The 26,202-nt window shown below is 37.4% G+C and overlaps 3 protein-coding genes across 18 annotated transcripts in view; 2 read left to right on the plus strand and 1 right to left on the minus strand.

Annotated features, from left to right (window-relative positions):
• LOC120009285 (kinesin-like protein KIN-14S) overlaps window positions 1-9,144 on the minus strand; it is a 53,784-nt gene extending 44,640 nt beyond the window's left edge. For 3 of the 14 annotated variants that reach the window (XM_038859816.1, XM_038859817.1, XM_038859815.1), the window contains exon 1: window positions 8,830-9,138. The gene's annotated coding sequence lies outside the window, so the exon portion shown is untranslated. Of the gene's footprint in view, window positions 1-6,097; window positions 6,812-7,145; window positions 7,292-7,770; window positions 7,998-8,171; window positions 8,402-8,700 lie in introns of those variants that run through there. The other 11 variants (XM_038859822.1, XM_038859818.1, XM_038859823.1 and 8 more) reach the window with 9 other exon arrangements.
• Window positions 744-4,161, plus strand: LOC120009283. Of its 3 annotated transcripts, XM_038859814.1 has the most exons (4): window positions 744-2,546; window positions 2,619-3,138; window positions 3,218-3,634; window positions 3,704-4,161. In XM_038859814.1, the coding sequence occupies exons 1-3, from the start codon at window positions 1,359-1,361 to the stop codon at window positions 3,253-3,255; spliced, it is 1,746 nt and encodes a 581-aa protein (XP_038715742.1). In that variant the 5' UTR covers window positions 744-1,358; the 3' UTR covers window positions 3,256-3,634; window positions 3,704-4,161. The 3 variants fall into 3 exon arrangements, with proteins under 3 accessions (XP_038715742.1, XP_038715740.1, XP_038715741.1); XM_038859812.1 differs by having other exon boundaries at window positions 2,619-3,634; XM_038859813.1 differs by having other exon boundaries at window positions 2,619-3,634; window positions 3,709-4,161.
• Window positions 9,145-24,719: 15,575 nt separating the features above from the next.
• LOC120008683 (UDP-glycosyltransferase 83A1-like) lies at window positions 24,720-26,202 on the plus strand. The gene is made up of 2 exons (XM_038859067.1): window positions 24,720-25,254; window positions 25,328-26,202. The coding sequence occupies exons 1-2, from the start codon at window positions 24,720-24,722 to the stop codon at window positions 26,200-26,202; spliced, it is 1,410 nt and encodes a 469-aa protein (XP_038714995.1).

Below are 26,202 nucleotides of genomic sequence, written 5' to 3' on the forward strand. Positions count from 1 at the left end.
CATGTCGTGAACTACTTCCTCTGTACATGGTATAGAGTTACAAAAAATTTAAAGTACAGTCATGCAAACTGCATCCCGTTATTTTCGATCCTCAATTTTAGTGTAGATCCCTTAATTTCCAGTCCTCAATTTCATTGTATATTGATTATATATATAATGAATGTCTCACCTCACAATAACCAAGACCTACCTTCGACATATATAAATATATATATATATATATCAAAAATCAAAAGTGTAAACCAACTTTGTGAACCTATTTTTCAACCATAAATGTGATGGGTTCCATAGAAAATTTATGATCCCCACTTTTGTTTTTTTTTTATTACAACCATTGAATTTGAAGTTCACAAAGTTGGTTCACACTTTTGATTCACATAGGAGAATTATTCTATATATATATATATATAATAATTTTCTTATGTGAACCAAAAGTGTGAATTATATATATATATATATATTCAGCCTCACATCAATCGGGTTAAGTCAACTTTTGGTCATCCAAAGATACTCCAAGTTTCACTTTGGCCATCCAAAAATCAAACGTTCCAAGTTGGTTACTCAAATATTTTTTTTGATACAAATTGGACACTCGGACAGATTTGTTGTATTCTGGGCAATCAAAAGTCTTACATGGCACGTTGACCGTCAATTAACAGTGTGATTTTGCTTATGTGGACCAACGGCGTCAAAAGCCGCTGACGTGGGTGAAATTGGCGGGATTCTAACCCTAGAATCCCTGATAATATCGAGAAACCCATAATTCTCTCTATTCTTACACACGAAACCCTCTCTTCTATCTTGGGGTTCAGAGACGTTTGATCTTCGAGTTGGTTGTGCCAGAGCCTTGCATGTCCATTTGCCGTGTGTTTCTCGCATTAGTGAACGGTGCAGTAACTATACCCTGTATCTTCCTCTTCGAGCAACGATTGTAATGTATGTTAATCCAAGATTTTGCAGTAATGGTCCTCTAGTGCCATGCAAGGTCTCGTCTTTGCTTGATAATGGTAGATCATGCAAAATCATAGTCGATTTAACTGTTTTAGGGTTCGGAATTGTGGGATTGAGGGGTTGCTTGTATGGGGTTTTTGGTCTATAAGGTTTAGGAATATGGGTTACATTATTTTGACTTGTGATTTGTGATGTTACATGCAGTTACTATTGTGAAGATGAAGCCCGCACCTAGATTGTCAAGGACTAGGGTTAACTACAAATAGGGGAGGGGTGGGAAAAAGATATCTCAGAAGACTGTGATTGAAATTGACAGTGGTGGTGAAGATGCTGGGAATTCTGAAGTGCCTGTTCAAGGTGTTGATGAATCTTTTGATGATGTGGATGATGACTTACTGGATGCATACATGACTAGTTTGGAACAAACTGACGTGGGTGGGGCTGGCACTTTTGATGGTGATGGACTAGAGGGCAATGTAGATATTGATGAGAGTGATGCTACAGAGAGTGATGAAAGTGATGCTACAGAGAGTGATGAAGGTGCTGATGCAAATGGTGATATAGTTACCGAACCTGATCAGGATGATGAAGGTGATAATGCAGGTGATCATGAGATGGATGAAGATGTGGGTGCAGAAGAAGATAGTGACAGTGATGATCTTGATTTTAAAGTTGTATATGAGTCCGATAATGAAGATATATTGTTGTATGAGGAGGATAGTGATGATGAAGTAAGGAAGCGTAATGTAGTTAATCCTAAGTATGATCCTAAAGTGTCTACCGAGAAATATATGTTTCAGCTTGGGATGGAATTTCCAAATCTGAAGGATTTTAAACATGTAGCAAGGAGTTATTCAGTAGATGGTGGTTATCCTATTCAATTTGTGGTTAATGAGAAAGAAAGGTGTCAAGCAAAGTGCCCTGGTGGATGCCCCTGGAAAATTTGGTGCTCCAAAATCAAAGGGGAAATCACTTTTCAGGTCAAAACTTATGTGCAGAAGCATAGGTGTAATCGTAGTTTACCAAACAAACAAGCCAATACTTCTTGGCTTACTGTGAGGTTACTCGACAAAATCAAGAATGATCCTAAGGTGAGTGTTGGTAAATTGGTTGTTTATGTCAAAGAGAACATGTCATTATCTATATCCAAAACACATGCCTTCAGATCTAAGAAGAAGGCTTTAGAGATAATTGATGGTAAGCATCAAGAACAATATGGTAAATTGAGGAGCTATTTAGCTGAGGTTATGAGGACCAACCCAGGCAGCACCTGTAACATTACAGTGGACAAAGTTAATCTTGAAGAACCTGCAGTATTCAAGCGAGTTTACATGTGTCTGACTGCTTTAAGAGATGGATTTTTGGCAGGTTATAGGCCTTTAATAGGACTTGATGGTTGTTTGTTGAAGACTGCTTATGGAGGACAGCTTCTAACTGCTGTTTCACAAGATGGCAATAATAGTATGTTCCTAATAGCATGGGTTGTTGATGAGAGGGAGAATGGAGACTCTTGGGATTGGTTTATTAGGAAGCTCCTGCATGATATTGGTGGGTTGCAGTCCAAGAGATGGTGCTTCATCTCAGATAGACAGAAGGTAAAAAAATGATTTTGTGTTGATTGTAATTAGCAATTGTTATGTGGCTTTAAATTGTATAATGTAATGCAGGGATTGGTGCAAGCAATGGAAGGATTGTCAAGGGAAAGCCAACAAACAATTGAGCATAGGTTCTGTGTTAGGCACATATATGCCAACTTCAGCAAACAATGGCCAGGAGCTCAGTACAGATTACTAGTATATGATTGTGCAAAGTCGACAATCATTCCGCAATTCAATGATAACATGATGAAAGTGAAAGAACTAGATGAAGCAGCATGGAAGTATCTGAATGACATTGAGCCTTGTTTGTGGACTAGAGCAGCCTTCTCTATATTCAGCAAGAATGCATCTATTGTCAATAACATGTCAGAGAGCTTCAATGGAAAGATTTTGCCATTTAGAGACAGACCAATAATTACAATGCTGGAAGAGTTAAGAGGGGAGGCAATGTACATGTTCAGATTACAAATGGCACAGAAGTATGGCAAGTTGGTTCCTCTTGTGCGTAGTCAGTTGGACCAAGAGTGTGTCAAAAGTAGGAAATGGACAACAAAGTGGATTGGGGATTTGACAGAAATCAATGTTTCAGGTTTGCTCATATACAGTGCATCATATTGTCTTCGTAGATTCATTGACATTGTAGCAGAGTGCTTTAATTTCATGTGCAGGTTACCAAGAAGCCACGTCAATATGTGGTAAATGTTGATGCAAGATCATGCCCTTGTAGGGGGTGGGATCTAATTGGGATCCCATGCACACATGCTGTTGCTGCACTAGGGTGGCTACACAAGGATCCAACACACTATGTTCATGAATCATATACGAGCGAATCATATATGAAGGTATATTAGCATAATGTTGGGCCAACAAATGGTGAGGATATGTGGGTTCCTGTTGGAGGAGACACAATTGTTCCTCCTCCTTTGAAGGTTGTAGTTGGTAGACCAACAAAGAAGAGGAGAAGAGAGCATGATGAGCCAGCTTCTAAAAGTAGACTGAGAAGGAGGTACCCAAAAATCAAATGTGGAAGATGTGGCAAAGAAGGACACAACAGGAAAAAATGTACTAATCCACCAATGGAACAGGTAACTAAACAACATTATATTCATTAGTATAAGTAGCATAAGTGCACCTAATTGACATATTTGTCTTAGGCCAGCCCACTACTAAACAGGAGGCTTCAATGAATGCTGCTGGACGAGGTGGCAGGGGAGTTGGCATGAGAGGTGGAAGAATAGGTGGAAGAGGTATTGGAGCTGGAAGAGCCAGAGGAAGTGGAGGAAGAGGTGGCAGAGGAAATGGAGCAGGAAGTGGCATATGTATTGGAGCTGGAAGTGGCTTAGGTATTGGAGCTGGAAGTGGCAAAGCTATTATACCCTTTGCTCCTGCTAGTATTGGTGCAGGTACTATAACTACATTCAATGTGGGAGCATCCTCTACCTCTATGTGCACTGGTACATCATCAAACATCAGTCCAAGTAAAAGATGTATCTTACTAGTTGGAATGTTATGGTTAAAACAGTGTCATATTGGTAACATGATGGTTCTTACAATGTCCTTTTTGGAACGTTTTTCATACTATTGGGATGAATGTAATCGTTATAACAGGTTTATCTATATGGATGTGCCATGTGGAAAAAAATAATTATATTTTAATTTATCTTTTTTAATTTATTATATTTAATGCCACATAAGCAAATGAAACAGCTGGAGTTAAAGGTCAACGTGCCATGTAAGACTGTTGACTGCCCAGAATACAACAAATCTACCTGAGTGTCCAATTTGTATCAAAACAAATCTTTGAGTAACCAACTTGGAATGTTTGATCTTTGGGTGACCAAAGTGAAACTTTGAGTATCTTTCAATGGCCAAAAGTTTACTTAACCCTCCATATCTTCTAATTAATTCATCTGCTGATAGTACGTTTGGCGTTCATCTAATTAATTCATCTGCACAGATAGTATGTTTGGTGTTAGCATTGGAGAGGCTTACGTCATGAGAAAGATGCTTCAGAAAGAGAGAATGAAAAAAATAGCCGGAGGGATGTTTGTGCTCAGTCTCAAAAGATCGTTTAGCACACTGGAAAAAGAGACCCTTTAAGGCTAGAGTGCCTACGGATTTTTTTAGGAAAATGAATATAATCAGATCTGTGACCCTTATAAAAAAAAAGAATAGAAAAAACTGACTAATTCATGATTCAAATACAGTGTAAAATACCTCAAAGCATTTAATTATATCATAAGAATTAAAAATCTTATATTAAAATACCTCAAAGCATTTATTAATATGTTACATTATTCATCAATTTACTAGGCTAAATTATAACTTATCCAAAAAACTAAACTAGAACCAACATGACACAAAACACAGGGCTCACCATTTGACCCACGGACTAAAGCCCCGCCTGAAAATAGACCATGCCTGGGCAGCCCGGCCTGACCCCTTGGGCGGGCTGGGCCCGACCCGAAGCCCGACATTATATATATATATATATATATATATATATATATATAGTCCTTTTCATATGAGGACTCCCTCATATATCTTAGATGAGAACTTGTAATCTTAACCATTGAGATCAATGGCTATCATTTCATGGTTCAGATTAAAGTAACTTCTCTATCACCATTACAAAAATACCCCGACCCTTTTATGCCTCTTTCAACTTACCGTCTTGAATTTGGGGAACAATTTACCCAAGATATAGTCTAGTTTCAATGAGTGTCGGAGACAACCCATTTGATCGAACTCCATTTCCAATGGAGGAAATGGAGGTGGTGACTCTCGAGAAGCTAAATTGGCTTTACATGCCAGATTGCACCATAGAAGGGACAATTTCGCCAGAAATCGAAAACATCACGAAGCTTATAAACTTGGAGCTATTCCGGTGAAGATTACGATTTTGTCCGGTGTACCCATTTTAATCCACCATCACCTGCGTACTGGGGGTCACATGAAATCGTATCTCATTGCATACCTGACGAATTTGGTTCCAAACTTCCAATAATGAAGACCTTCAAAAACTCAAAACAAAATTAAAATTGTTTCACAAACCTGAGGTCGATCCACAGAGAAGGTGCTGACGGAACTTGTGAGGATGAAGGAGGTGAAATCATGTGAAAGAGGTGGAGATCGGCGACTTGTGGCGGAGGAAAGAGAAAAGGAACAGAGAAAAGAAAGAGGAGTGAGAAAGAGAAGAAGATATGGGCAGTTTAGTAAAATCATATAAAAATTTATTTTTAATCTGAACCATTGAATGGGTCTAATGGTTTAGATTAAAAGTTCTTACATAAAGTTATATGAGGGAGTCCTTATGTGATCAATCCTCTATATATATACACACAGACAGTGCACACTGTCTGTGTATTTGTATATATATACACATGCTGACAGTGCATGCACTGTCTACATATATATATATATGTAATATATGTATACATACATATGTATACATATTATATATATACATAATATATAATATATATATATATATTATTACAATATATGTGTATATATATATACACATAGTACATATATATTTCATCCTCTATAAAATATTGTTCACTTGTATAAAAATTAAAGTACAATTATGACATTAATCAATCGTAAATAATATGTATTTTTTTAAAAAAAGTTAAAAAAAGTCAAGGCCCAACTCGAAGCCCGAGCTTTATGGGTCCGAACTGGGCCTGGGCCTCATATTCCCAATTTGACCCGGCATGAGCCCGACCCGAGGTACAAAGATCTAAACCGGGCCCGGGCCCGGGCCCGGGCCGGGCCTGCGTCTAAAAAAGTCAGGCCGGGCCGGACCAGCCTGGCCCGATGCCGAGCCCTAACAAAACATAGTGTCTCATTAGCAAAAAAAAAAAAAATAGCTGCTCATCAGCTTCTTCAGAATTTTCATATTCAACCACTTGGCAGTTGGAATTATGTAAAACTTTTGACATCCTCCTCAACATTGTCTCTACTTTCCAACAGATTTGATTCTTCTGACTGATCAAAATTTTCAAAAGTTGGGGTTTGAACTGAACCTTCTGAAGCTTGATCTAATATTGGCTGCAGGTTTAGCTTAGCCATGAGTTCGGCCATGAGTTCCGCCTTGAGTTCTGCTTTGGGTTCAACATGCTCTTTTACGGCATTGGGTTCGGCATGCTGTTTTAAGTACACAAATTTCCGCATTTCCGAAGCATAACTTGTAGTAAGACCTTCTCGCCAAGGCTTGTACCTCGGAATAGCTTTGTACCGAAACGTCATTGTCCTAACTAAATGCCATGCAAAAGAAAACAAAAAAAGTTAAAATCTTTTCTTAACACGAGTACATAAACTGTGAACATATATAGAAACAAGAATTCATGGATCAGTGGTTTGTCTTTTAAAAAAAAAAATTTGTTAGATTTAGATTGATCATAAAACAGAAACTAGAATAAATTTTTAATTGTGAACAATAGGAAATTGGAATAACATAAATGAAATGAAACCCAATCTGACATTAATGTAAAAGGAGAATTGAATAAAATACAATACAATATAATATAATAATTAACTTGAGCAAATTAAAGAAGCACTCATTTAATTAAAACAATTAATAAATATTACCATCCATAGGGACTCTACCAAGGGATATGAAATCCCCTTCATATATTTGAAGAGGTTTTCCTTTGCTCAACTTCTGCTCATTGGCAAACATGTAAAATCTCTCAACAGGCGTGTCCTTTGAGCGATTGACATAAATGTCAAATGTGCTAAGCAAACAATCAGAATTAACAGTCAATAACATGTATGGATTATATATTACTCCCTCCGTCCCACTTCTATAGTCCGATAGTTATTTACACACAGATTAAGAAAGAATGGTTAATTTAGTTTAAAGTTGATTCTTTTCCTAATATACCCTCATTAAATGTAATGCACTTTTCAAACCATCTTTAACACTATTTGCAAGATTTAAGGCAATTAAAAACGTCAACAAGCCTAATGTGACTATAATAGTACTAATGTGAATACTTTTTAATTCTCCATACAAGCATTTAATAATTTTTTGAGAATATAGAATTTAGAAAATTGTGGCCAGAAAAGGTGTATTAAATGAGGGTATAATAGTAAAATAATGACTTAATTTAAAGTAAGTAGACTATGATTTGGAACGTCCAAAAATGGTATAGTGGACCATAGAAATGACACGGAGGGAGTATTTAATAATATTTTGGGAAAAATAATTTACCTAGTGTCTCACAAGAAGACATCTGGAAAATAGTTGCGGGTGTCGTCATTCTCAACTCTGGTGATATATATTCCATAGTTGTTGGAGGTGTCTTCATTCTCAACGCTGGTGATATATATTCCATAGTTATTGCAGACGACGGTGGTCTCTTCGTTGTTCGAAAAAAAGGGATTTAGCTTCAGTACTGGGCCAATGCATTGCTCGGTCATCCTCAAGAAAATAACTCCCTAATTAATTAGGATAATACATATAGTTGGATATGGTTACTTCAATTCATATTCATTGATAGTACTAGTAACTAAACTAGTAACTAGACGCAAAACAAATAAAGATATCAAACATATATATAATTATTGAAAATCACAAGAACAAGAAACAAACAGATGAGATCTAATACCTACCTGGCGTCTCCCGTTCAGCAGATCAAAGTTGGTGACAGGAGTAAGTATGCCCCATATGCTGTTGTCGCTCTTAATGATTGACTTTTCAATGGCTTCCTCCTCACGATCAATATAATATGGCTTTATTGGACATCGTTTTACTTCTGGATCTGGATCTGGTGTTGTTTTTTGTTCCGACAAACAACTACTCGTGTTCCCCATCTCTCTCTTTCTCCTTCCTTAATTTGCTGCTATCAATCAATCAATCAAAAGATATAAGGACAGAAACAAACTAAAAAACCACTAACAAAAGAAGAATAACAAGGTCAAATCACCGATGATATTTTGTCAATTATAGATTACTACTAATTAGCAATATTAAACAATCAATCTGTTAGCTATATCTTGTCAAAAGTAAACAAAGATTAATTTTTTAAATTAGTGACTGGAATTGAACAGAGGAGTAGTAATAAGTGAAGCAAATTAAATCCATGGTAGTCAAATCAAAACTTAATTGCCACAAATTAAGAATTCAACCGCAAGCTCTTACCGGCAAATAGAAAGAAAGACAATAGATGGAATCGATGAGATAAATAAAAAGAGAGACACCAAACAAATCTCTACAACCCAATACACGAAACGCAGAGCAAAGCAAATCAACCACAAAGGAGAGAATTACCTGTGGTTGATTCAGAAGTACAAACTTAAATCGAGATCGAGATGGATTTGATCTGCCAAGAGACTCCGCTCTTTGTAGTCAACGGATCAGATTGAAGCCAATTACCCCTGAATTTCCTCGGCTTCTTCGAAAGACTCCCAGTCTACTCAACTACTACCTACCTATCCTCCTAAGAATGGGCTTTGAGCCGCACCTACTTTCTTGAGCAGTTAAGCCCAACCCAACAACGAAGGCCAGCTAATGGCGCAATCAATTACGGTAAGATGCAAGTTCAACAATTATGAGAAACTTTAGTCACCTCAATTTACTTTGACTTTGCTTTGATCGTGTGTTTCTTCTTTTTTTTTGCCTGAGCTCTTCACACCCCATCCCTTGTAAATAAAACCATATAAAAAATCGTTGATGTATACTTTTCCTCCTCGGTTTTATGACGGACGAGATCTGTGGGACTTGGAGATTCGATGAGCTGAGACATTTTTGTTTCTGGAACACAGTGATTTTTGTTTTTCTTGTTTTGTTTAATCAATTAATCTCGCTGTAGAGGTATGAAACAAATCAATTTCAGATTCGGTTCTAGTGAAAAAACGAATACACTTAACATGTGACCCAGAGCCTTACCTTGGTGATCCTGACCGAACTATTCCACTTGCAGAGTTAGCGCTCATAACTCATTTTGTTTTCTCGTGGGCCAGTAGCCCAATTATTGACTAGTTATTTAATTTTTTTTTTAGGATAGTTATTTATTTAGTATTTAATACCAAAAATGTCATTTTAATACCCACTGGACAAATATCGGACACAAGTCAACCAATTCAGATCCCAGGTTGGTTGGGTTATTGAATATATTCAGGTCCATAGACCTTTAAAAAAAAAAAAAACTCTCAAACTCAACATTTGATTACTCCTCAATTCGAGGGGTTTGTAAGGTGAGAAAATTTTGTTTAGTATTTTTTAAATAATTTCATTAACTCACATCTGTTACCTCTCATTAACTCTCCTTCACTCCCATAACTCCCTTCGCATAACTCCAGAGGTGGACCTATGCCTTGCGGACCGAGGGCACATGCCCCCCGTGACTTCCGAAAATTTGCACCAAGTATACATGTGTTCTTGACCATTTGATACATAGGTCCCCCAGTCAAAAAAAATAAGGCATCCAGTCCACTAAAGCCCACTAAGTAACTTGACCCAATTCTTCTAAGTCACAACCCCTAACCCCGCTCTATTATGTTCCCTTTATGACGTAAAACGAGTGGTGATTGCGTTTGAGGAAGGAATTGATGGGAATCAAGAAGAAATTGAGAAGGGAAAACTCAAAAGAGCTGCAAAGAAGAAATAGTCATAACTTTTGACTCGATTGATAGATTTACTAGTATAATATTTTTCCAAAGACTGATTTTTGTCCTCCATAATGTCCCAATCGAGGCTTGCCCAGTTGAGATAGTTTTCAAGCTTAGATTACCTGTTTAAGACAAGCTGGCTGGTGGTCAAAGTTTTATTATTTTGGTCAACTTTTCGTTTTAGTTTGTTTTGTTTTAGTTAATGCCCTTGATGGTCTTTTTACTTAAGGGTTTCTTAGTGACTATTTAAGCTGTTGGTCAGTTGTTATTTGGATTATTATTGAAGTTAATAAACTATTGGTGTACAACCAATTTTCCTTGGAGGACTCCAAACTGTTATTGAGAATTTACGCTTGTGTATTTTCATTGATTGTTTCGCACTGCGTCACTTTACCTTGTCAAGCCCAATTGCCCAAGCCCCTCAATCCCTAACCCAACTCTATTGTATGCTCTTTACATTATCAAGCCCAACTACCCGATCAATTTTTGAGTGATTGTCTTATATGTTATATAGAAAAAGAGTGTTGATGTTGTAATAATACATTTTTACAATATAAAAACTCGTGGAGAATAATTGTGATTTTCTTATTGCTTTTAGTTATTAAAGGTGTTTTTTTTTTGTCTATATCTGTAAATCCATTACATAAAAAACCCAAAAAAAAATTTTGGGGACGCTATCCCAGGACCCCGCACCATTTTTGTGGCCCAGTGATCAAAATTCCTGGGTCCGTCACAACATAACTCTCCTTCTATTAACTCTACTATTCATTTTTCAACCCAAGCAAGCTCTAAAAGAAACTATAAAATAGCGATTCTTGTTCATCTTTTTGGACAGGAATCATATGTACACTCCAATCCGTGCATTCAACTCGGTTAAAGAATCATTACAAATCTGTTCCATTTTCATCAATCAAGTCCAAGATATTCTCGACACCCAATTTAAAAAATGAAATAACTGTCAATAAGACAAAGCCCTGCAAAGAAAGGCAGACATCGTGACAAAACCCAAATAACATACAACCAGTTATCTCACTCATATTGATTTCTAGTTCTAGCTACACGTCTTTGACTAGTATGTGAGCCGGCAAAACCAAAATTATGTTCGATGAGTGATGCTAATTTGTCTTCGTGATCTCAATGAAGACCCCACTCTTGGCTGGTAGTGATTTTATCCTCATTACATGCACCCTAAAGACCAAAAACACTAACAAAGCCACCGATCAATCTTCACAACTAGTTTTCTGTCGTGGAGAACAAGGAACGCAACACCGACACTGCTACTAACACCATGAAAAAGTCCTTACTAGTCCTAAACTGTATCCTTCGATGTCTAGGTGACTGTGGAGGTCCTTTAATAATGCGTCTCTACTTCATCCATGGCAGCAAGCGTGTCTGGCTCCCAAGCTTTCTTGAAACTGCTGGTTGGCCTATAATTCTCATCCCCCTCACCATAACCTACCTGCACCGCCGCAAAACCAATTCCCAAACGGCCAAACCACCCTTTTCCTCATGAAACCTCGATGCTAAAAGGAAATAGAAACAGAGAAGGATGAGAGACAAGAAAGGTGAGATATAGAGATACAAGAATGGGTGCAATGATCAAGTTGTATTTCTCTTGTATTACAGACGTATATATAGATATGTACATTAGTTAGACTTTTGTTAAAGTCTATTAACAGAAACGAAACAATATAAGATATGTACAATTAATCTCATATATTACACACTTAATTGTCCCGTACTAATCGTGAGTCCTCCAATGCTAAATAAGTGGAATGAGCGTGATTCTTGGAGTCAATGGTAATTGAATATGATCAACTGATTTCATGGTGATAATGAGTTGACTGAACCTGTTGTATGGAGAGAATCATGAGTCTCTTAAAGCCTTGTGATTCTCTTTAGACGCACGGGCCGGTGTTAAAAATTTTAGCCTGGACTATTGACTCACTTATATTTTGCACATTATTTGTGTCATGTTTAGTTTTATTTTATGATTTATGCACTGTAAGCATGTATTCCTAGATTTCAATTGAGGACCAAGAGGGCGCCCCGACTGGTGGGACCCCTGTGTTGGATTGTATGGAGATGATTGTGTACCTGAGGGCTTTGGTTTGGGTTCTGTTTGGATATTATGTTATGTTGAGATTTCTTTATATTTGGAGTGAGACATTCTCCAATTTATAGGGAGATGTTGTCCGATTTTCTGTTTGATTATCGTTGTGTCTATTGTATTATTCCTTCTTTCCCTCACGCTCCGAAGGTCGGGATGTGACACTATTCAACACATAACCACTAGTTAAAATAACTTCACCCCAAGAACTAGAAGGAGCAATAACATTAATCATTATGGCATTAGTCAATTCTGTTAACTGTTGACTTTGTATATAATCAGCTCCTTAATGATAGGAATATCTGAATTATAGGCAGTGTATAATCTTGTAATTAAGTCTCCCCAATGTCAGGTAGTGATTGATGATTCTCCAAGTAATTAGGGATTGTATATGGTGTATTTAAAGGAGACCTTGAGACCGTGTAATAGTAAGAAAACTATCAATAATATTTGATTCATCTTTCTCCCAAATCTGTGCTTTCTTTCAACTTGGTATCGGAGCCTCGTTCTTCACGATGACTTACAAACCTGCCGCTACACCTCTGGTTGTTGTTCAACCTAATGGTCCAGGAAGTAACTCCGACAATTCCAATTTCCAAATCGGTGTCGTGTTGAATGAAGACAACTATGATTTATGGGCACCACTTGTTGAGATGCATATTGCAGGGAGAAAGAAAATGGGATATCTTCGAGGTACGCTTACGGCTCCCTCCGAATACGATCCAAAGTATGATGATTGGTTCTCTGAGGATCAACGAGTTAAAAGTTGGCTTCTCTCTGTCATGAAGCCTGAGTTGATGAAGCGCCATGTCCGCTTGCCGACTGCAGCGGCCATATGGCAAGCTGTGAAGACTTCATTCGTGGATGACAAGAATGAGGTACGAGTTTATACTTTGAACCAAAGAGCTGCCCGTATACGTCAGAACGGGAGACAAATCTCTGTTTATTTTGGTGAGTTGTTTGAGATATTTCAAGAGTTAGACCACCATAGTAGGGTGGTTATGAGTTGTGCCCAGGATATCAAAATATATCAAGATTTCAAGGAGAGACAACGGGTTTATATCTTCTTGGGTGGCCTTGATGATGAGTTTGAGCAAGTTCGTAGTGAAATCCTTCGAAAGGAACCTCCGCTTGATCTCCAGGCATCTTATACTTACGTTAGACGCGAGTTTGATCGAAAGGAAGCCATGAAGGGTGAGGGGGAGAACATTGGGGCTATGCTTGCCCGAAATAATCCCTCACGAAATCGGCCAACTGGTGATCGATTCTCACGTAACAAATGTGCTCATTGTGGGCGTCCAGGACACTCTAAACAAAAGTGTTATGAGCTAATTGGTTATCCGGAAGGATGGGACAAGACAAGGGATTCACGACACAACAAGCAACGGGCATCTATTGCAGCAACAAAAGCTTCTACTGACTCCCATGAGGAACCGGACATAGTGTCGGACCAAGCTACTGCATTAGCTACAGCTGCACGTCATGAAGGTAAGGTCATATCAACCAATCATTCTGTTTTGAATAATGCATGGATAATTGACTCTGGGGCTACGGCCCATATGACTTATGATTCCAATCTCCTTAACACTTTACATATATCCTCACAAAGTGACGTGACTACTGCAGATGGTAGTATTGTTCCCATAATTGGGGAAGATATTGTCCATTTAACAAATGACCTTCATCTAGATACTATACTTGTCGTTCCATCTCTTGATTATAATCTCCTTGCTATTGCTCAAATAACTGCTACTTTGCAATGTATTGTTATTTTTGGGCCAAACTCATGTGTTTTTAAGGATATCCAGACCCGGAGAACGATTGGTTATGGCACTAGGCGCGGGAACCTATATTACCTGGACCTTACATCGGAAAGCACTGGTCACCTGACTCGAGCCCTTATGATGGATGGTTCTCAGCAAAATTCTAAAAATATTTCTGATATTTGGTTATGGCATCGTCGCTTAGGACATGCTTCGTTTGGTTAATTGCGGAGACTATTTCCTAAATTGTTCTCAAAAGTTGATGTTTCTTCTTTTAAGTGTGAAGTTTGTGAATTGGCACATAGCCATCGGGTTCCATTTCCTCCTTGTCAGAATAAAAGCTCAGTTCCTTTTATGATGGTTCACTCTGATGTTTGGGGCCCATCCAAAATTCCTACTTTAAACGGAGCTCGTTGGTTTGTTACTTTTATTGATGATTGTACACGCATGACATGGGTTACTCTTATGAAACATAAAAGTGATGTGTGTTCTATGTTCCAGAAATTTCATAAAATGGTTACTGTTCAGTATGGTGGTACCATTAAAGTCCTCCGAAGTGATAATGGTCGAGAATATGTGAATGCCGCGTTGAAATCCTTTTTGGATACTCATGGTATTCTTCATCAAACCACCTGCCCTAATACTCCACAGCAAAACGGAATTGCCGAGCGAAAAAATCGTCACCTTTTAAATGTTGTCCGAGCTTCTCTACTAGAAGCACATACCCCAGTCTCATACTGGAGCGAAGCTCTCCTATCAGCTACCTACTTGATTAACCGAGTACCATCCAGTATCCTCAATTTTCAAACACCTCACCACACCTTAACTACCTTGACTGTTGCTCCTACTGCATCCAATCTCCCTCCTCATGTGTTTGGTTGTGTGGCTTATGTACATTTACATAAGCATCAACGTGATAAACTGGAACCCCGAGCGTTACAATGTATATTTGTTGGGTATGGTATTCATCAAAAAGGGTACCGCTGCTATCACCCACCTACAAAGAAAATTTTTGTTACTATGGATGTCAAATTTCATGAAATGACTATGTACTATGATAAGCCTGAATTTCAGGGGGAGCGATGTGCTGAAAGTGCCAAAATTTAGTCCCTATAATACAGTGTCATACCAAATGATGGTGATGAAGAGTTGGCAGTTGGTGGTGATGCAAAAGTGAGTGGTGGTGGTGAAAAGGTGGCAGCTGGTGTTGGTGAAAAGTTGGAAGTTGGTGTTGGTGAAAAGTTGGCAGTTGGTGGGGACGCAAAAGTGAGTGGTAGTGGTGAGAAGGTGGCAGCTAATGGTGGTGAGAAGGTGGCAGCTGGTGGTGGTGAAAAGGTGATTGAAGCTATTATAGATAAGCTAGCTCAGTGTGGTGAAAAGGTGACCGAACAACATTCTGTAGATGAGCAACCCGTTTCGCCTCCCACAACTGAGCAGATTGTCATAACTAATCAGCCAATGATGGAGCAAGTGGTGGAAGAGCAGGTAACAGCCGTGGATAAGGTGACTAAGCAGATAGTGGATGGAAAAAATGAGACAGGTACTGATATGGTTTCTACGCCAAGTTTGATGCCACATAACCAATCGTCTCCGGCAATGGAAATTCGTCCACTCTCACCTCTCCCACCACGAGTAAACCGAGGTATTCCAAAACCTGTCTATGAACCTGATCCTAAATGTACTGTAAGATATCCTAAGAGCAATTATGTGTCCACTAACCGGTTGTCGGAATCAAATAAGTCATTCATTTGTCAGTTATCCCATCTATCGATTCCTAACAGTATGCAGGAAGCTATGGCTGATCCCAAATGGCGAGCAGTAATGGATGAAGAGTTGAGCTCAATAAAAAAGAATGCTACATGGAGAATAGTTGACTTGCCACCTGGAAAGAAGCCGGTGGGATGCAGATGTGTTTTTACTATAAAGTATCTAGCAGATGGATCAATTGATCTATACAAGGCGCGACTAGTAGCGAAAGGATATACACAAAAATATGGCATTGATTATTCAGACACTTTCGCGCCAGTAGCGAAGATCAATACTATTCGGGTACTATTATCCCTGGCAGCAAACCTCGATTGGTCTTTGCATCAATTTGATGTAAAGAACGCATTTTTACATGGAGAGCTACAAGAAGAAGTTTATATGGACCTTCCACCAGGATATAGTCTACTTGGCACGCATAAGAAGAAGGTATGCAGATTGCAGAAATCACTCTATAGGCTCAAACAGTCACCCAGAGCATGGTTTGGCAGACTGACTCAAGCAATGCGACGTTTTGGCTACAAACAAAGTAATGCAGATCATACTTTGTTTATTAAGAAGAAAGAAGGTAAAATAACAATTCTTATCGTGTATGTTGACGATATGATAGTCACAGGAAACAATGAAAGGGAACGGGTAGCACTTCAGCAATATTTGTTCAAAGAGTTTGAGATGAAGAACCTTGGTTCCCTAAAATATTTTTTGGGGATTGAGGTATCCAAGAATAATTCTGGGATCTTTCTGTGCCAAAGAAAATATATCCTAGATTTATTGAAAGAAACAGGGATGACCGCTTGTCAACCAGCCGATACACCATTAGAGGAGGGACTGAAACTTGGGATGAGTTCAAACCAAATACCCGTGGATAAAAGGAGGTATCAACGGTTAGTAGGCAGGTTAATGTATTTGGCACATACACGACCTGACTTGGCACATGCGCTTGGAGTGGTGAGTCAATTTATGCACAATCCTGGAGAACAGCACATGAACACGGTCATGAGAATACTAAGGTATTTAAAAGGGAGTCCTGGAAAAGGTATTTTGTTCACAAGAAATAATCATCTCAATGTCGAGGGATATACCGATGCTAACTGGGTAGGGTCAATAGATGATAGAAGATCCACGTCTGATTATTTTACATTTGTTGGCGGCAACCTAGTCACATGGAGGAGCAACAAGCAACATGTAGTTGCTAGGTCTAGTGCTGAGGCAGAATACCGTGGAATGGCACTAGGAATTTGCGAACTATTATGGATTCAGTTTTTGTTACAAGATTTGGGTTATAGTAATGGTCAACCAATGCAGTTGTTTTGTGATAATCAAGCTGCTCGGGATATTGCACATAATCCAGTTCAACATGATAGAACAAAACATGTAGAAGTTGATCAATTCTTCATCAAGGAGAAGATCGAGAGTGAAGTGATAAAGGTGCCGCATATTCGAACAGAAAATCGGGTAGCAGACATTCTAACGAAGGCTGTGAATAGGCATGTCTTTCATCGATTCTTGTCCAAGTTGGGTATGTATGACATCCATGCTCCAACTTGAGGGAGAGCGTTAACTGTTGACCTTGTATATAATCAGCTCCATAATGATAGGAATATCTGAATTATAGGCAGTGTATAATCTTGTAATTAAGTCTCCCCAATGTTAGGTAGTGATTGATGATTCTCCAAGTAATTAGGGATTGTATATGGTGTATTTAAAGGAGACCTTGAGACCGTGTAATAGTAAGAAAACTATCAATAATATTTGATTCATCTTTCTCCCAAATCTGTGCTTTCTTTCAATCAATCAAAGTTCTATTTTTTCTTTCCACAATGATGCGTATATTATAATACACCTTTTTGCTTGTGTTTTTAGGTTGAATTGACATTTTGTTTATTGAAATGAGATCGGATTTTACATAAATTCGAACATATATAAATACCTCATTACACATCAAAAAGGAGATCTTTGGAGGTTGACGACAAAGAAAGAAGAAGAAGGGATTTCGACAATCAGGTTCCATCATTCTTGTGTTTTCTTTCCTAGATTTCCATGGATTCTATTAATTTTACTTTCTTGTGTGAATCTAGCATGAGGAACTAAACCTTTTGCTAGGGGATGATGTAGCCTCTTTGATTGTGCTTAATGATATTGGTTTGATCAATTTTTGATTTCTTTATGTTATGTCAAGTGTTGATTGTTGCGCTTAATTGATGATTGAATTGTGATGCTTAGCTACCATCTAGGTTTGATTGTTCAGATGCAATTCGCAATAGACGACATGCTCGGATTGGGAATAGCTTCTTGCAATTTAACACCATGACTGGCTAGACCTAGACGCCATATGCTAGGATTCATGTGATCACTACATAAGTTGCCATAGATCTAATTGTATTATTGTTAAGAGCTTCGCACCAAAATTGAGGAGGAACAAAGGATTCAAGTAACAAGGTTCTTACCACATCAAGCAGATGTTAGTTCTTCCTCTTAGCAACACCATTTTGTTGCCAAGTGGAAGGACAAGAATGTTGAGAGAGAATCCCATTGCTTTGAAAAATTCTCGAAACTTTGTAGACATGTATTCTCTCTCAAAATTTGATCATAAGACTTTGATATTGGCTGAGAATTGAGTCTCAAGAAGAGCAAGAAAAGTCTTAAAAACAATAAAGACTTCATCCTTAGAACGAAGAAAGTAACCCAAGTGAAGCGGCTATAATCATCGATGAATGTAAGTAAATATTTGTAATGAGCATGTGAGACAATGGGAGAGATCCCCCAAACATCACTATGAATAATGTCAAAACAATGGGGGCCCGAGATGTATGAGTTGGAAAGGGCAAAACTTGACTTTTACCAAGCTTGCAAGTGGCACAATCAAATGTAACATCTCCAAGAGAAAAAGATTCTTTATTACCTATCAAACAATAATTCATCAAGGTACCAAGTACATGAGGATTAGGGTGGCCAAGACGTCTATGCCACCCTTGATTGTCAATACTAACAGCATTACAAGTAACAACAGAAGAAGGAAACCTAGGAACTGTGATAGGAATGATGTGTAGAGGAAAGAGTCGTCCCACTTTAGGCCCCTATGCGATCATCTTCCCAGATGCTCAATCCTGCACAACGCAATCGACACGAGAAAAAAGGACATTACAATTATTTTCAACTAATTGACCAACAGAGATAAGATTGGTAGACAATGAAGGAGACACAAACACATCAGTGACGGTGGAGGAAACATCACCAACAGCTGTGATAGGCAGAGAATTGCCATCAGCTGTGTGAATATTTAGGTCTCCACTATAGTTTTTCACATTGGCAAAATGAATGATATTGTTGGTAATGTGATTAGAAGCTCCAGAGTCAAAATACCATGCCTTAGAAGGTGAAATTTCGTTACCTGAGAGCCCTAAGGCAGAAAAAGCAGAAACTATCATCTGTTGTACCATTTCAGGAGTGAGGGAGGGCTGAACAGTAAGAACAACCTGTGGAGCAGAAAGCATGGCAGTAGAACTTGAGGCACCAACGGAGGCATGAAAAACACTCGCTTGTCTCTTTGGAGGCCGGATAGGACAAGCTGAGATGATATGGCCTGATTTCTTGCAATAAGTACAGAATTTTCGAGGACAATTTTTTGCAATATGACCAAAATCTTTACAGCTATAGCACTGGACAACGCTCATATCTCTTCCTTTACTATTCCCTTGTGCAACATTAGCCACCGCAACAGGAGCACTTGCACTAGTTTGTTGGACCATGGTAGCTTGAGTAAGGATGTGTTGTTCCTCTCGAAGAAGCTCACTAAAACAATCATCCAACGAAGGAACAGGGTTGCGGTTCATCAAGTTGGATCGTGTAACTTCAAAATCATATCGCAGCTTCATTAAGAATTGATCTCGCTTACTGGTTTCATGCACAACTTGGACAGCAGCAAGAGCTTCGATAGGAACATTAGCATACACAATATCTGAATACTCAGTCCAGAGATTTTGAAAACTAGAAAAAAAATTCCTCAATGGAAAGGCTTCCATGTGTGAAATTTGCCATCTCATGCTCCAATTGAAACCTCCTAGCTGAGTTGCCTTGATTATAGACCCTTTTCAAGTAATTCCACATATCCTTAGCAGTTTTATAAGGCCTCAAATTTAGAATAATATGAGTATCAACAGAACCTAGGATCCAGGACATGATCCTAACATCTTGAACTTCACATTTTGCATACTTGTCTGTGTCTTTAGGAGCTGAATCACTCCCATCAATATGACCCCATAATTCTTTCCCCTTGACAAACAATTGAAATTGAAATTCCCAGGCAGTGTAATTTTTCACAGTAAAACAAACACAAAAAAATCAGACTTTTCAGAAGACAAGATTTTTGAGCAAGAAGAAATCACAAACTAACCAAAGACCAGAGAGAGACACTTAACTAAGACTTGTTGGTTTAAAACAAAGGAATATTAGCATAGAAATCTAGAACTTGGATTAGGACCAAAGGGTAAAAAAGAGGAATCACAAGAGTTGCTCAAGACAAGAAGAAAACCCAGGACACCAGAAGGCAATTTGGCAAGAACTATGCATAGGACATAGGCTTTGATACCATGCCAAAATACACAATAGTTTGTGACAAGAAAAACTTGTCCTTTCTCCTTTGGGTCTTTCATTATATATGACTTTACAATGATGATTCTTAGAAATCAATTAGCTAATTTACAAGGCTATAATCAACCTAATAAATAGCTGATTTACAGGGCTGGAATCTGCCTCATAAGGAAGGTATATATTCTCTATGATCTACCTAATAACTGTATATAATTACACAGCTAATATACATAACAGTCAACACTACTTTATTGCCATCAATATCCCTAAATCAATTCCATTAACATTATTATCATCAACATTCAACTTAAACATTCCATCACTAACATATCATTTTCCAACAAATAAACCTTTCCTAGTGATTACAAATTGATCAGACTCAATTGTTTGTTTGAAGCCAGCTTAGTCGAGCTTGAACCACGATATCATATTCTTCCTCATTAATGGCGTGTAAAGCACAACTTTGAGGGTAAGCACATGTCCAGAGGTGAACTTCAGATCAACATCTCCACTTCCAAGTACTTTGGTCTTACTAGAATCACCAAGCATTATCGACCTTTCTCCTCAAAAGGAGTGTGTTTCTTGAACCAATCCTTGTCATAGCAGATGTGCCTATTAGCACCAGAGTCTGCCCACCATCCTTCCACACTTTGGACCATGTTAATATTTGTATCATAGCCATTAAAGGCTCTTCGATCACGTTAGCTTGTGGAGCAGAGGCATACGTTTCTGGAATCTGCAATAACGAGCAATATGCCCAGCTTTGCCACAGACAAAACATCCATCATTTTTATTTTGGGAAGGAGGTCTCGGGTTTCTCCTACTTTGTGGGTTGGCTCGTTACTTCATAGGCTTTCTATTGGGTTTCAAATTATTATTTTTGTAATCTCTAGGAAATTTAGGATTTGTAAAAACTAAATTTACCTTTGTAGTGATGGAATTGTTGTTGCCTTTGTTGTCTTCTTGTAGCATCTTTGCATCTTGGCTCCTGGCCTCCTCCTCCACTCGGAGACAAGTTGTGAGCTCCTGGCATAGATTCTTTTGGTTGTCCTTTTAGGTTGGAGGTAGCTTGTCAATAATCCCCGTCACGATGAGATTGTCACACATCTATATGCCTTTGGATCGTACCTCGGCTGCTAGAATTTGGAATTCATGGGCTTGCTCCACCACGGATTTGTTGTCCACCTTTTGATACCAGAAGAAGCGGATAGTGGCATACTTCTTTGCTCCAGCTTCCTCGGTATCATACTTTAATTCCAAAGCCTTCCAAATCTTTTTAGCAGTTTTGTAAGTAGCATCATAGTAATCATAAAATTGACCCGCTAGGCAATTGAGAAGATATTGTCAATAATTGTAAGCATCTTTATTATATTTATCACATTTTTCAAGATGCTTACCAACATCTTCATCGTTCCCCCCATCGACAGACCCGTTTGTTGAGATTTTTCTTGGTGAGGACATATGATACCTTGAGAAGGTTTAGGCAGAACATCACCTTCCCCTTCCAACGCTTGAAGTTGACACCCTTGAAATGGAATGACTTGTTGAGATCTCCAATATTCTCGGTGGGCGTCTTGTGCAGGTTCCATCTTTCAAATCTCCTTGAAATTGTTGGTGTAAGAGTACAAAAATAATAGGAAAATACATAATTGTACACTCAACCGTAGTTGACTGAGGCACAGGTATCTTGCTCTCTTCAAGGAGATTTGAGCCCTCTGCAATTCTTGGTTAAGAACAGGTGCACCAGGATTCTCTTAACTCTACTCCTCTGGGATACAACAGCTCGACTCGGTCATATAACTAACTCGGACTAGCACTCAATTGGTTAGCTCGTAGCCCCACAAGAACACCCTTTTTTGTGTCCAGAGAATATTAGGGATAGTTTTTTCTAGAAAGAAGAGAGCTTGTGAGATGTGTGTGTTGAGAGTGCTAGGGTAGAGGGGTTTATATAGGCTGGGTTGGAGTTAATAGGATGAGCAGTTATGGGCTGTAATAGTTATAACAGTCCAATAAGTTACCTCCCCCTCTTTCCTCACTCCCTTGCGCCCGTGTGTACGTTGGATCCATATCCAAGCCCATCTCATTTATCGATTAACTTGCTCCCTCTTATTAATTGGTGTTTATTGATTTATTGTTTCCCATTCAATTAGATAGGTTACATAGGTTACCATTAGAGAAGTCTAAATATGGTAATAAGTAATATAATTAATTACATTAAATATTTTATTTCTTAATTTTAATTTAAAATAACGCCAACAGTCCTGTTTAGTCTTTTCCTGTTGCTACTAATACTGTGTCGTTTTATGTGTTTTGCTTTTCTTCTTTTAGGGTTGTCCTTCCTTGTCCTAGTATGATCGTGAACTCTATTATTATACTAGTTGGAATCTCGCACGATGCGCGGGTTTGTGTTTTTTTTGTTTGATTGATATTTTTTTAGATGTTGTATTTCATTAAAAAATTTACATTGCTCATCAAAATTGATGTGGTATTTTTTTATTGTAATACATATGTTTTTGGATAATAAACTAATTTTTTAAACCACATGATATTTAGAATTTTAAATGCATTTATTTTAATGATCAAGCAACTTTTTTTTTTAGTTTATACAACTCTAGTTCTAAGTTGCATCTTGTACATTTTGATTTTAGCTCCATATTTCATCGAATGTATTTTTCTGAACCATTACAATGTCGACTTCTTTGTTCAGTGCATAGTAAATCAACCAAGATTTTCTTACGCTTTGTTATAGTTAGCATTTCTGTTAATGCTCTTCTACATTCTTTTATTGTCCTTTTTTCTTTTCCTTTTTCTTCGTGTTTTTGATTTTTTTAATCACATTTCATTGTCAAAGGAGGTCAATATTGATTCCATTTTACATAAAAGTTAAGTGTTAATAGTGTTTATACCAAAACTATTAATCTATTTTTTTAAAATGAGATTATAAATATATACCTTTTAAAATTTTATAAAACGCATATTTATATTTCGATATCACAATAATTATATAAATTATCATTAGTTAAATATGTCATTAGATTAAATGAAAAAAAAATATTTTTTATATGATATGTCATGTATTATATATTTCACCTATGTAATATTGGTAAATGTGTATAAATTATTATTAAATTATTTAGTTGTTGTCTTATCAAATTCCATAACCATTGATTAAATATAATGAATGAAATATATTTTTATTTAGCAAACATTGATTACAATTTAAATTTCATAACTATTGTGTAAATATAGTAATTGTTACAATTGTTACTTTTTATTTTGTTATTAATTTCTTAGAAGTTTTGAATTATTTGCTTTCAAAGTCTCTTAAGACTTGTAAAAGGAATATTAGAGAAATTTTAGGAGTCCACGTGGACTCCTAACAAATTTTATTTAGAGCTTCCTCTTTATATATATGTATTTCAGTGCATAGTAAATCAACAAAGATTTTCTTACGATTTGTTATTGTTAGCATTTCTGTTAATGCTCTTCTACATTCCTTTATTGTCTTTTTTCCTTTTTCTTTGTTTTTTTTATTATTTTAATCACATTTCATTGTCATTTTTTCGCATTTAATTGACCAAAAATTATGACTCTTCATTATATCTCTCTTGGTTAGGGAGGCCAATATTGACTCCATTTTACATAAAAGTTAAGTGTTAATAGTGTTTATATCAAAACTATTAATCTATTTTTTTAAAATGTGATTATAAATATATACCTTTTAAAATTTTATAAAACGCATATTTATATTTCGATATCACAATAATTATATAAATTATCATTAGTTAAGTATGCCATTAGATTAAATGAAATTTTTTTTTTATATGATATGTCATGTATTATATATTTCACCTATGTAATATTGGTAAATGTGTATAAATTATTATTAAATTATTTAGTTGTTGTCTTATCAAATTCCATAACCATTGATTAAATATAATGAATGAAATATATTTTTATTTAGCAAACATTTATTACAATTTAAATTTCATAACTATTGTGTAACTATAGTAATTGTTACAATTGTTACTTTTTATTTTGTTGTTAATTTCTTAGAAGTTTTGAATTATTTGCTTTTAAAGTCTCTTAAGACTTGTAAAAGGAATAGAGAAATTTTAGGAGTCCATGTGGACTCCTAACAAAATGTGAAGAGTCTGGAAGTCAAATAGAGAGAGCACTTATTTAGAGCTTCCTCTCTGTATATATATGTATGCATGTATAGATACACGTACAGCTGCTTCTCTATATCATCTCTCTAACTTTTCTTGTTAAGAAAAAAAAATTTACACCCAGTTCACAAAAGATTGTACTAAGACAGATTCAATGGAGTGCAGATTTAGGACTCCTTCAAGATCTAACAGCTCCAGCAGCACCAATGCCCATGTACTGCTTCTGCCATTCCCTTCACAAGGCCATGTTGCGCCCTTCATGAAGCTGTCACACAAACTTACTGATCTTGGTATCAATGTCACTCTTATGATCACTGAATTCATACATAAAAGGATGATTACTGAGCTCACTCTGCCACGGCCAGGTGAGGAAGTGCATCCTATAGGGATAGTCGCTGTCCCAGATGGACTCGGACCTGAGGACAATAGAGGAGATGTCAATAAACTATCCGAAAGTTTCTTCAGAATCTTGCCTGGTCATATGGAAGATTTGATCAACAAGGTCAGTCAATCTGATGGTGATGCAAAAGTTACATGTGTCATAGCAGATCCAGTTATGGTAAGCGCATTAGAAGTCGCTGATAAGATGAGAATAAAGAAAGCTACATTTTTCACTTCATCACCAGGAGTCTTGACCATGATACTACAGCTTCCAAAGCTCATTGAAGCCGGCATCATCAACACGAAAGGTGAGAAAAGATTGTGTATGTAGACTAATTTATGTTTAGAACTTGAATTAATTTGATGTATAACATTTGGTAGGTACTGCAACAAAGAATGAGAAGATTCAGCTGTCACCAACCCTGCCACCACTAAGCGATGCTGAGTTCATATGGAAGTGTCCTGAATACAAGTCCATGGAAGAAATTGTTTTTCAATGTACACTTTCTATCGACCAGAATATGAGAACTTCCAACTGGATTCTCTGCAACTGGTTTAACGAGCTCGATCCCTCAGTCGAATGTTTGATCCCAAATATATTAACTATTGGTCCATTGCTTGGTAATGGGCGACCGACGGGGAACTTTTGGCCTCAAGACTTAACTTGCTTGAGCTGGCTAGATACACAATCTCCAAACTCAGTCATCTACGTTTCCTTTGGCAGCACATCAATCTTCAGTCAGCAGCAGTTTCAGGAGCTAGCGCTTGGCCTCGAACTTTCCGGTCGACCATTTTTATGGGTTGTCCGGGCAGACGCTACAGATGGGGTCTCTCCCAAATATCCTGAGATGTTCATTGAAAAAGTAGGTAATCTCGGAAAGATTATTGAATGGGCTCCTCAAGAGAAGGTGCTGGCTCACCCTTCTGTTCTCTGTTTCTTTACTCATTGTGGTTGGAATTCAACTATTGAGGGTATTAGTATGGGAGTTCCTCTGCTTTGTTGGCCTTATCTCTCAGATCAGTTTTACAACAGGAGCTGTGTATGTGATGGTTGGAAGGTTGGTTTGGGACTGGATTATGATGACAATGGAATTATCACTAGGCATGAAATAAAGAAGAAGTTGGATGAATTGATTGGTAGTGATGATATAAGAACAAATGCTTTGAAGCTGAAGGAACAGGCTCAGAATAATCTTGTTGAAGGAGGGTCTTCTTGGAAAAATTTAGAGCAGTTTGTTACACAAATTATGCTTTGA

This window comes from Tripterygium wilfordii, chromosome 11 (genome assembly GCF_013401445.1).
Source record: "Tripterygium wilfordii isolate XIE 37 chromosome 11, ASM1340144v1, whole genome shotgun sequence".
Classification (NCBI taxonomy): domain Eukaryota; kingdom Viridiplantae; phylum Streptophyta; class Magnoliopsida; order Celastrales; family Celastraceae; genus Tripterygium; species Tripterygium wilfordii.